Source organism: Protopterus annectens, chromosome 13.part0 (assembly GCF_019279795.1).
Source record: "Protopterus annectens isolate FY-2018-M chromosome 13.part0, PAN1.0, whole genome shotgun sequence".
Classification (NCBI taxonomy): domain Eukaryota; kingdom Metazoa; phylum Chordata; order Ceratodontiformes; family Protopteridae; genus Protopterus; species Protopterus annectens.
Window position 1 is genome coordinate 882,339,403 of NC_056747.1, and position 12,867 is coordinate 882,352,269.

General features: G+C 39.7%; 1 protein-coding gene across 19 annotated transcripts in view; it reads left to right on the forward strand.

The window, feature by feature from the left end:
- The window catches only part of MSI2 (musashi RNA binding protein 2), a 2,403,248-nt gene that overhangs the window by 2,082,917 nt on the left and 307,464 nt on the right, over positions 1–12,867 (forward strand). For 10 of the 19 annotated variants that reach the window (XM_044054616.1, XM_044054614.1, XM_044054627.1 and 7 more), the window contains one exon: positions 6,929–6,952. The exons of the other annotated variants lie outside the window; for them this stretch is intronic. In XM_044054616.1, the coding sequence (XP_043910551.1) occupies positions 6,929–6,952 (24 nt within the window). The remainder of the gene's footprint in view (positions 1–6,928; positions 6,953–12,867) is intronic. 19 annotated transcript variants of the gene reach the window in all.

Consider the following 12,867-nt stretch of genomic DNA (forward strand, 5'->3'; position numbering starts at 1 on the left):
TAAACTAGTGAGGGGAAACACATTTTTACCATCTCTGCAGGCTAGCCATGCAGGTTTGGGAACAGCCCCTAGTATACAGTTTTGAAACTAGCCTGTATACCAACTCAGAAGAACTCCACTGCATGTCAGCTAAGCAGGACTTCAGCAAATCTGCCGAAGTGGATGCTAGATCTATTCATAGTCCTCAAAAACAGATGGGGTGTATTGCTTCTCTGAGCAACAGGGAACTCTGTTCCAGTGCTCCAAACAAATATGCTTGGGCACCTGATTCCTTCTTCCTTGAATGGACAGGTCTGCTACTGTATAATTTCGTTCCTGTACCTCTGATTCCCAGGATGTTATTCTATTGCATTTCATTTTTATTTGCTGATTGAACTAGAACACTGATCCCAATGGACCAGGCTGAGCCTGGGACAATACAGTAAGCAGAAGACAGCAAATCTGACATTTTCAAATGAATGCATGCACATTAACTAGTTAAAAATGTTTTACAAGCAAGCTATCAGCATTATAACTAAACAGAAGCATGACCTTCCATCAAAATGGAAAATAGTTGATCCTTCCACTAACTGACTGATTCCCATCAGAAATGTAAACATCAGTCTGCAAAGGATAAAAAAAAACACGTTTTTTTGTAGAGGGGCAAGCCCCCTGCACCCCCACGCCCCTTGCTAATTATATATACTTACTGAGATCATAGTACAGTGGGGAAAGGGCATATGTCCCAACCCCCACTGTACTGAAATCTCATCGTGAAAAACCCAATATTTTTTTATCAGCTGACTTTCAATTAACTGTACTGGCTTTGTCATTCTGAATAAAAAGACACTTTTATGAAAGGTTCTGCACCCAACTAAACATACAGCTATCATTAAGAAAAGAACTAGCTACTATATATATATATATATATATATATATATATATATATATATATATATGCCAGAGGAGGAACCAGATTCAAGGTGGACATGCAAGTGATTCTTGAGTATTTGTTTGAACTCTTCTGTCTTTATGTCAGTGTAAAACTGAATGTTTTACCTCTTTCTGCCATCTTGCCTCTAGATCCATGCTGTTGTCTAGACCCCAGTGAAGCAATTCATGAAGAGTGTCCTCCATGTGAGGTCTCTCTTTGGGGGTAGGGGCAAGTAAGAATCAGCAATGGCGTTAGCAGATACCACCTATGTACAAGGTATGTGAAGAGGTGAGGTAAGCTGATGTCATCCCAGCCGCAGAAAAAAGATGCTGAGGTCTGAAAGTCAGGATGATCTTCGGACATGGCCATCAGCAGTGATCCCTGTAAATCATGACTTTCAAGTGAACAATGACCATACTTGAACACCTGCAGTTATAGTAAGTTGTTATATAACTGTACTTTACTTAGCCTTTCCTTCTTAATTAATGAACAGAAACAGTTCTTCAGTAAGCTTATTTGTCTAGTTCCGTATGAAATTTCTACTCCTTTTAGTATATAACAGCCATTGTTTCCTCACATAGCAAACTAAAGTTTTAATGTTGATTAGAGGGAACTGATTGACTCAGTGCACCTACTGGACTGTCATTGCACTTTCAGCTAACTTGCTTGTTTTCTTCGGTTTCTTAAAATTTAATTTGTTTCCTTCCAAGATCAAGATGACTTCTTGCATTTGAGAAGTTTATTTGTTGCTTCTCTAGTCAACCACAGTTCTCCCTTTTTGTCTCGGTCTATTACTATCAACTTATTATAAACCCAAATATAACTAAAATAGTAGTCATCACAAATAAGAAATCAATACGTTGCCAACCACCACTCTCCATCCTCTCCTCCAATGGAACCAAGTTACCTCCAACTGACCAAACTGAACTTCTAGGCCTAACAATTGACTTTCATCTAAAATTTGATAAACATATTTCACTGTCTATCAAAAAAGTGCATACTAGGAGTACTCTATAGAGCAAAACCATTTCTAACCAACAATTCCAGGCTGGCCACTGCACAGTCTCATCTACTCTCAACTCTCCTCTATGGCTCTCACATTTTCACCAATCTGCGTAAGAAAGATCTCAATTATCTTGAAGCCTGTTACAACAGAATTGCAAAATTTGCAACCAGTCATCCTCCTACAACCCACCACTGCACAGTCCTCTCTCAACTAAACTGGCTTGAACTCCCTAACCTTTTATCCCCACCATCCCAAACACCTCCCTGCACTGGCTAACTTAGTTCAACCTAACTGTAAACCCAGACCCCTCAGATCATCAGAAAAACAAATGCTAAACATCACCTGCTCCCACAACCTTCACGGGGAATGCCTCTACTCTTACAAAATTTCCAAGCTATGGAACACACTTCCTCAGTCACAAAAAAAACAAAAAACCAAGAGTTTGAAAACTCCTAAAACAGCACCTAGCAAACCACTGGCTTTGCGCCTGCCATAATCCAGGTTAATATCATCCAAAAAATCCCTCAACTGCCACCTCTCTATTCCTACCTCTTATGTCAGTCATCACACCTATGAAGACAAAACCCTACAGCTTGGAAGGGAACAGTCCATTCACGAAACTTTGCTTACAGCCGTATGCTCTCCCACATACTGGTAACCACATGTAATCTCTTTTTCTTGTCAGAAACAGTTTGTCCAATCCTTACATAGTCTATCATTCTGTTTAACTGTATCATTGGTAATTTTTATGCTGTACCATGCTTACACAATTGGAATGTTTACTTTTTATGTAATTTTTAACATGTTGCATTTGAATGTATGATATCACTGTACCTCTAGTGCCCTGAGGTTATTACCATATCATCTACAATACATTTTCTCTATCATACTGTATTCAGCTAACTAGCTAGCTCTGTTTTCAGCTCGATTATGTCTACTCATAGTATGTTTGTATTTTTAATTTTTTATATCTGTTATTGTTTGCATTTTATATCTGTTATTGTTTGCATTTTTTTATCCGGAGCTTTTCTCCCTGGGTCTCTGCTGAAAACGGGCTTTTAACCCAGTCGGACACTACCCGGTTAACAAATGTAATAAACAATAAATAAATAAATATCTGTAGTTCTCTGCTATGCCTTCATATATTTTCTCTCCTTTTCCTTAATTGTAGTCAGCTTTATTTTTCCTTGCTGTCTTTCAAATATGTAGCTATAACGTGTACATTAGATCAAACTCAGTAAATTTTAGAGAAGTGAAATGCATAGAATTCAGGGAGGAAAACTGTGTAGAATGCGTTTCACACCTTGTTTTGTTCAAGAGTTAAGTCAGTCTGAAACTGAAATGTACATACTTAGCAAATAATGCAAAGAATGATTTTTTTAGGTTGTGCTGAAAAGTTGACAGTCCTTAAATAATAAACAATATATAGTTTGTTTCTTTAAAATGCTGTCTGTCATCTTTGTGTAGGCAGTAGTCCTGCAAAGAATGCCTTAGTGTTCACTGAAGGATATTTTGTGGATTTTAGAAATTCTGACTGAGATTGACACCAATATAAATTAGTTGCTCCACCTCACTGATTGTCACTTTAAGATTCAGAAATTGGGTGTAACCTACACACATGCATGGATGTCTCCAGTTCCTGAAGTCAAGTGAAATGTTTTACAATGAATCTGCACTCTGTTTGCATATTGTGCTTTTAATTCCACAGATATTAGTAACAGGCTACTGTAAAGTGCTGAATGGCTGTACCCTTTATTACTTTATTGAAAAACACAGGGTTTATGTAGTAAATGATTTATGTTTTATTTAATTTGAAAAGATTTGTTAATACATTCATACAGTATGATTGACATCTGGGAAAGCCATTTTGATCATTATAAACAACTTACAATGTAGGGAATGGGGGTGAGGCTGGCCATTTTACTTTGTTTCTAATTTATCCCATGGGAGATGGGCGTGGTGTGGAGGGTGTGAGTGATGATTCAGTCTTCCCATAACTGGTGAGAGAAGTCATTTTCACTGTGACAACTCTTTGAACTCCATTTCAATTACAGCAGGGTTATGTTTTTTTTTTTTTTTTTTAACTTTCAGGAATTACTTCAGCTGTATAACGCCCAATATACACTGATGATCTTTCAAGATGCATCATTGTGTAGAAAATAAGTGGCACGTCATCTCTTTGATTGCTTGAAATTATATAATTGTTTACATAGCAGGTAATACATGGCTGGCAGCGGGTAAAAGAGTTTTGTTGTGATAGGATTTCAAGGAATTTGATATACTTCAAAAGCAGCATTCAACATTTTAATGTTGTTACGTGACTTGATTGTATAGTCTTTGTTGTTGTGTACTGTCACATTTGTTTTTATTGTCATCTTGTAGTACCATTTTGATCATCCATTTAGTGCCTGTCACCTCAGCTTGACCCATTCATTATATTTGGTTTGTGTGGGTACTTATTTGTTGCCCTTTTGGGTGATTCAGGAGTACCATGTGCAACTTGCTATTTACATGCAGGACTGGAGATATTAATATATGTCCTTTTGACCTCCCCTGATGGCATCTTCCATTCATTGAGATGTGTTATAGTGGCTTCACTGGCAGGCTAACCTCTGCTTCTTCAGGGACATGCACTTGTCTTCTGAACTGTGTAGTTTTACTTGGTTCTTTTTACTGACTGCTGTGTTCCCAATGTCCACAAGGGTTGCTGATAGAACGGGAGATAATGGGAACCAAACCAACCCTTCTCCACTGGGAGGCAAGCTTGATTCATTTCTCCATGTCTCATGTGGCCAGTCCTCAGGTTCCTGAAGTACTACAAGACCCAGTTTACTTGCAGAGAAGGTAGATGCCCTGACTGTATACCATCAGGCCAATCATCTTTTAGCACTGAGTTTTTAAATTGTGGGATAACAGTTAAAACATCAAGATGCCACTTTATGGGAACCTCTTAAATTGTGTGCTTCATTCATATACCTTCTGCGCAAGGCATTCTCTGCACTTAATGTTCATTGTCATACAACAGCTTCTCACTAGTTATTTGCTGCAGAGCCAGACATAATCATTTTGTGTTATGCTGGAGTAATTGTCACCTTTGGTAGTGGTGGTTGGTCCACCAGACTTTGGAGCAAAAAATGAGTCAAAGACAAGCTCTGAAGTTGTGTCATCGCTTTGATATGCGTGGTGTCTGTGTCTTTTGACCTCATATCTGTGATACCACAGTGTTAAGACTTCATTTGGTTTTCTATTTATTAAAGTTTCCTTACACATTACGGTATGGTAACAACTTGTGGTATTGTAGCGGCACACTGTATTACAGTGCACAAACGCCGTTATGTGGCTCTGTTGTTCCCTACTGTGACAGTGGTATTTGTGGTCTTATGGGGAGGTGTTGCACATTTCCTTCCACTCTCTTGAGTTTCACTTTTTTGTTTTCTACACATAAATGTCTGGACCTCACCATACTCTGTATGGCTGTTTCTGTCTAAAATTTCAGTAGGTATTTCCCTGTTTCCTCATATGATGTCATATCCTTTTCCTCTCCATTTTTCTGACTTTGCTGGCTGTAGCCACTGAGTGCAAAGGACTGTGCACCATGTATTAGCTTTACTGTTAGAAGTAGCATTCATGACCCAGGCATGACTCTATTTCAACGGAAAATAAAGAAAGTAAAGCGTTTGACATTCTACATTAGAAATAATTGTCCATCAATCATTTTGTGTTTGTAAACAAATTCATGCATAGGATGTATTTACCTTTGGTGCTGTCAGTCTGCAAGTCTTCTTGTATATTAGATTTATTGCAGGTTTCTGAAGTTTAAATAACTGAAGTGCATTTGTCTGTAAAGAAGGCTTATGGTGTTGTCTTCTAAATGTTTAATTTAAGTGGTTGTTGCGTGATGAAATATTCTTTAGGATTCTCCATTTGGCTAAAGCCAGAGTGAGTGGTTTCTTTATTACCATAAAAATGTATCAACACTCTCCTTAAATAAACAGTGAGGTTGTGAACTTCAGCAAGTTTGCTTTAGTTCTTAATGAGACTAAGAACTGTGGTCATTAACAGTTGCTCCGATGTAAAGGAGTCAAGAGCACCTATGGGAAACTTTGTAGTTGTCTGGAGTAACACCATTACTTTTGAAAAATAATCTCGAAATTGACTCTTCAGGATGTTTTCTGTTTATTTATAACCTTGATGATATACTAAAATGACAGCGGTCTAAAATCATTTTCCTTCTTTTCATTGACATAATCTTTACCACTGCAAAATGAGACCCAAAGCTAAATGAACAGACTAGGTAAAATTATCTGTTGTACCGATTTTAAAACACTGGATTGCCATTCAGATACTTTAGCATAAAATGAACCAGAACCTCGATGTCCTTGACAGCCGTAACATGCCCCATTTTTATGTTTTGTGGTCTAACTCTGGAAAGGCATCAATAGGTCATTCAACTCCCTGCCAGTGTTCACATCTCACTCCTTATTTTCGCTCGTTCTTGCACATGAATGGCCGTCATGATGCTTAGTTGCAGACCTGTCATCGGCTCATTATCTTCAGTCATTGTTGATTGGGATTAAAATGTATGCAGCCTTTTCCTGCATTTAGTATTTCTTTTAGAAATTTCACCTAAAAACTGAATGAAATCTCACCATTGTGGTTTGATTTGTGACTAGAGATACATTTTCATAGATAATGTTGCACTGTGTAGTAGCTGAGTCTGCATTCCTGTTTGAATGGATACACCCTTCATTTCTGTAATTTTGCTTCCTGGTACAGCAGCATAGAGGGTCAGGACATTTGAAACCTGGTTTATATGTCTGGAGAAACAATTAAAGTAGATAATCTTTTTTTTGTCCAAAACATTGCATGTATGAAAATAACAAGCCTTGGTATCATGTTCATTAACAACACTGTAAGTTGATTTAAATTATTGCTTTGATTCTATTGTAGAGGGCAGTAAGTATATAACATTTAACTTGCGCCTCTTTGTTCATCTTTTTCCTCAACAGCACTGTTACCATACTTAAATGCAAGTAGGTTCAGATTTTAAATGTTTGTAGTAGTAGTTTAGATATATGTTTAAGGGACACTGTCAACTCTTCGAGGACTAAAAAAGTTATTGTGTGAAGAATCTGATCTACCATGAAATAGAAAGATGCTTTGCTACCAGATGATGTAATCCAGTTGTGTTCTGCATGTAACATGTCAGTTTAAAGCAGCAGCATTTTTTATAGCAAAAATGAAATATATTGTACATGTGTTGTATATTTTATATAGAGTATGGCGGAGTTGCCCATGCTCAGAGTATTCTTCAGAGCAAGTCAAATAATACATTTAAAGGAGAGGAAGAGAGGGCACCAGGTTGACAGAAGGTTATGGGGCTGTAGTTTTGTTTAGTCAAACGACATGTGCAGTTGGCCTCCATTTGCCTGTCCCGTAACATTTTCATTGTAAGGGAAGAGATTGAAAATGCCAGTGGCGCTAGCTGGTTAGCACAGTAATGTTACCTTATGAGAAATCGGCAGGCTGTGTCTGCAGCTGAGTTTTACATTTTAAGTTGTAAAGAGTCTAATGGTCTGAAAAAAGGATGAGACGTGCTCACCAGGCACCTAATAAGTCCAAGTCTAGGAGGGTATGTGGGAGTCTGTACACTGCTGTATATCACTGCATGTTATTGGGAGCAAGAACTAGTGGGGGCATGGGAGGCTATCTGTGACTTATGATGGGCATATGACACTTACTAGATCTGGTGCCACCAAAAAAGCAATTTTCTAGACCTTTTTTCTGGGACCAGGAAACAAGCAGCCTGTTTGTCAGTGAAGTAAGATACTCTGGAGAGCCATTGATTAACTTTGTGTATTTCACGTGAAATAGGAGTCCAAATCAAGGAAGGATGAGTTCAGTTGTGTTTGGTATAAAAAAAAAAACCTCAGCCATTATGTATAAAATTAAAATTGTGGGGTATTCAGGTATCTTCCAGAAGGGATGTAGTTTCGTCACAGTCTTATCAGACAAGCCATTAATCACTGAACCATGAACAGTGAGTGTCAGTAACTGTGAGTACTGCTGATTTAACCATGATTTGGGAAAGTTTCACTTTTGCTTTTCAGGGAGTGAGGAGGAAGAGATTTTCATTTACTGTTTGCTTTTGTGAACTGTGGGTGTAGTTTGACTGTAGCTTTTACTGCAGCAAAATGTTTTGGTTTATTTTTATCATTATAGTGTTTTCCCTTTCTCTGTGGTTGTCCAATTGTAGAGTTAGAAAATTTAAGAAAGACCCAAGGGAGAGCAGTGCTCCCCACCCACCCACACGTGTGTGTAGTGTGCAGAGAGTTTGTTATCCTTCAAAAATACTTTTTTATGGAAGTGATTGTGCTGGTTTATTTTATAAGTCTAGAGATTTATAAATGTATTATTTATTTATTTAACATTTGTTTACTGAGAAAGTTTAACTTAGAACGAGCCAATTTTCAATGGAGGCCTGAGAAGAAAAGGAGAAATGCTCCAGATGCATGTCTTTGTAACGTGGGAGGAAACTCTCACAAACACAGGGAGGACATGCAGACTCCACACAGAAGACACCCCAGCTGAGAATTGAACCAGAGAATATCTTGCTATGAGGCACCAATGCAACCGCTGCACCACTGTGCCATCCATAATAAATGTTTTGGTGGTGTCAGTAGCTGATATACATGTCATGTGGCGACGCTCTAAGTAGTTAGGGGTTCAACTCCCTTCTGGTGTATGTTATAGCACCATGATTGGCAGTAATGAAGTGCTGCTGCACAGATGGGTCTGCTTGCATATAACACTTTCACAGGAAGTGGTATTTGCTTCCCTAACTACTTCACTTTTTATGAAATGGTGGTATAGCTCAGTGGTGAGTATTTGACTACAGATCAAGAGGGCCCTGGTTCAACTCCTTGTGCCTCCAGGTGGGGGCCTGATGCAGAATAATAACTGGTGCCAGAGCTACAGACTAAAACTCAATGCCAAGAAATGCATAACAGTATCCTTCTGGAAGACAGCTACTCCATGAACCTAATACACTGGTAATGTACCCCTAAGAGTAGACCTAGTGGTCAGGGATTTGGGAACACACAAGTAGTAACCTGGCTTTCGACCATTGTGTTTATGATAGTAAGAAGGAAATCATTTTATGTAATGCAAGGTGCATGTCGGTTCAAGGTTGTCATTGTCCTGCTGTACTCGGCCCTCATCAGACCGATGAATGAGTGCAGCACCCCTTTTTTGTATGTACCTATCCAGGCATATGCAACAACTGGAATGTATGCAAAAATTCCTCACAAAAAGAATACAGGACATAAACAGTAAGGTCTTGACACTGTTGAAAGTTTTCTGTAAAAGTCATAACCTCCTTACTCCAGAAGCCAGACAGTCCACAGCTGTAAATGTTTTGATTTCTAGACTTGAATGCTCTCTTCCTATTGTAACATCCTGCTCAGGACATATTTATTTCTTCAGTCTGCTGAAAGTAAAGTTCTAAGGTTCATATACCTCTGTAACTACACTGAAAACCACTGTTCCACTCTAAGTAATGCAAACTGTCTTCCTGCTAGCACTAAGGGTGTCTCTTCTCTTGAATACCCTTACTTTTAAATAATTTCACCTTAGCTACAGCCCCCCCATTACTCAACGAATTCACGTTGAGACACCCCTTTACTCACTATGTGCTTTCAGTGCTATACTACTACTTAGACCTCCCTTCAGTCTCGCTATTTGCAAAGGGTCATTTACTAAAATTGATCCTGCCTCTTGGAACTCCATCCCTTAATCTATGTCATTCAAACCTCCCTGTGAAAGCATCCCGCAAAGCTGAAAAAGTGCAAGTGTTCCTGTAACACCTGATGACCACTAGTCTTGACTGACTTTAAGTACCATTAGTTGGTTTACTGAACATCAAAACTGTACTAAATTTATTTATAAAATTGCTTGACTGCACACCACATCTACAGTAGTTTGTCAAATATTTTCTGCTTGTGAGTTTTTTTTTAATGTAACAATAGTAGATTGTTAAGATGGCTATATGCAATGAATAGTGGATTGTTAGACTGGGCGACATGCTGTTCTGCTAAGTTCTAACTATTTGATTGTATTGAATCATTGCATTTATACCTGACGTTATGTATTTATATTTGCCTGTGTGACCCAAGTCATGGCTGAAAAGGGTCCTCAGACTAGACCAGCTATCCAGTTAACAAATGTTAAATAAATACATAAATAAAGTAAAGCTGTAGGCTGAGTTGTGTTATGTATTGTGAATAGGTACTGGCAAAGATCTTTGGCATGCAGGAGTGCCTGTCTCAACAGTGGGGTTCCAAACTTGCTGAAGTCACCCTTAAATTTTACAAGATATTGGGAAAGCTGGGTGTAGATTACTATCTTCGGTTATTACATTTTTGTTGAGTTACCAAAATGGTGGAAGGAAAGTTATGGCTGGGGTATGAGGAGAGATTTGGACAACTAGTTTGAAAGAGAAGGATGGACGTGATTGGAGCATACCAAATTATCTAGGTTGGTGAGGTGGGTGGTGTTAATAAGAAAGGATAGAGGTGGGAGGAGAAATGGATGGCAGCCAGAAGGGAAGAGTTTTTGATGAACTTGAGCAACATTGCTCCACTGAAAGGGCAGTGTGTCCTTGACGTTTGCTGTTCATAGGTAGGTACTAGGCTATTGGCCCAAGGGCCTACGTAAGACTAGCCAACAAGGTTCCCTAGCTTACGCCACCCAAGAAAGTTATTTTCCTGTGCCACTGTCGAACAGAGACACAGAAGTGATCCCCGGGGTGTATTTCCTATTTCCCATCCACTCATCAAGATTTTTCTTGAAGAGTGCTAATGAAGAACTTTGCTTGACATAGATGGGTAGCCTGTTCCAGAGTATGGGAAGTCTCTGGGATAGGAATCTATCCCTCCAGCATGTCCTGTTTATTGTGGTGACAAGGTTTAGGTCCCTAGAAGCGTGTAGCTCGGAGGGATTGGGATTTCTTTAGGTGTAGCATGTCCAACAGCTCTGGGTTTGACATAGCTTTATATGTTAGGCAGAGATCACCTCTGAGTAGGCGATATGCTATGGAGTAAAGCTGGAGTTTATTGAGGCGGTCAGTGTAGGGCATTTGTTTGAGTCCAGTAATCCTCTTTGTGAGGTACTTCTGTAGCCTTTCCAGCTGCTGCAGATGTCTTGTGAGGTACATTCCAAAAGGGGCGTTGTACTCTATAGTGGGTCTAACGAGTGTCGAGTAGAGGGGAACGATGACCTCTTTTTTCTGGATGAGAACCCTTTTATGATGAGGTGTGCCACGTAGAAGGACTTCCTGACCACTGTGGCAATGTGACTATCAAAGGATAGACTACTGCCCACCTGGGTCCCAAGGTCTCATATCACGCATTCGGTGTTAAGTAGATTGCTGCCTATGTGGTAGTTCATGGGTACAGAGTTTTTACCAAAGGGGATGACACTGCACTTTTTGGCATTGAGCTTGAGGCCATGGGTCTGACACCAGGCATCTGTCTCAGAGAGGCCCTTCTGTAGGATGTTCACATCATTTGGGGACTTGACTATGTCTCCTAGTTTGCAGTCATCTGCGAACTTCGTTAGCCAGAGGCCTTCTGTGTTAGCCTGCACTTCAGAGAAGTAGATACCAAACAGGAGCGGTCCCAGGACGGAACCCTGTGGTACTCCACTTGTCACTGGTTTGAGGTCAGATTTGGAGTCTGCAACTTTTACAGTGTGGGTTCTGTCAGTGAGCCAGTTGGCAACCCATCTTGTGACGGTGGGATTTATGCCTAGTTTATTGAGTTTAGCTATAATTCCAGAATGGGGGATGGTGTTGAAAGCCTTGGCGAGGTCAAGATAGGCTGTGTGAACCACCTTACCCTCATCTACGGCTTTGGTGACTGCCTCAAAGAAGTCGATCAGGTTCAGGAGGCATGATCTGCCTTTCACAAACCCGAACTGGGTGGGATCCAGAGTTTGGAGGTTACCAATGTCTTTGTTTATGAGTTCCATGATGATACGTTCCATGGCTTTGCAGACCAGGCTCGTCAGGCTAATAGTTCCCGGGATCAGTGGTGGTGCCCCCTTTGTGGAGTGGGATAACTGTTGCTGTATGCCATTCAGTGGGCACAAAGCCTGATGCGAGGCTATTATTGAACATGGTGCTTAAGTGGGGAGCTAGTTCATTCTGAAGTTCGTGTAAAACGCAGCCTGGGATGTTGTCCGGTCCCATGGATGCTGTGTTTTTGGCTTTAGAGAGTGCAGCTTTCACCTTGAGAGGGTGGCACAGTTTGTAATGTAAGATATTTACTGACAGGAAAGCACAGAGAATAAAGGCTGTGAGATTCTAACAAGCTTTGCTCTGTAGTTGTGGGTTTGATTCCTTTGTTCTCCACTTTTGTATTGTACAACTGTGCACAGACAGATTACCATACTGTTTTAAGGTTGACCCTGAAGAGGCAGTTTCCTTAGCAGGAAAAAAAGGGAGCTCAGTAGAAGATTCATTGCACTAGGACAGAGATGAGAAGGGAAGGTTGAACCGCTAGGTTAGAAGTTAGCTGAATACCACAGGACGTTTGCTGTCAGTGTTGTTCGTACGTAACTTGATCACAAAGGTTGTTCTAAAAATGTCTCAGTGGCTTAAAATGTTCTCACTATGAGCGTATCATGTTGGAAATATAGTTATCCTAAAAAAAGAATAATTCTGTCTGGTAAAAACTTTGCTGATTTAAAAAAAAATGCTGCTGTTTTAAATATGGTTAACAAGGCTGTAGGTCACCTTCATGGGTTGTGACTTCCCTTTACCTCTGGGCATGGTAACTTGGTGCAGTGCCAGGTATTCATTCTCAACTAAGAAATGGTAAGACATGTATTTAAGATCTCTAATCCCATCCCTCATGATGAGACATGTTGTAATCATATTTGAAATATA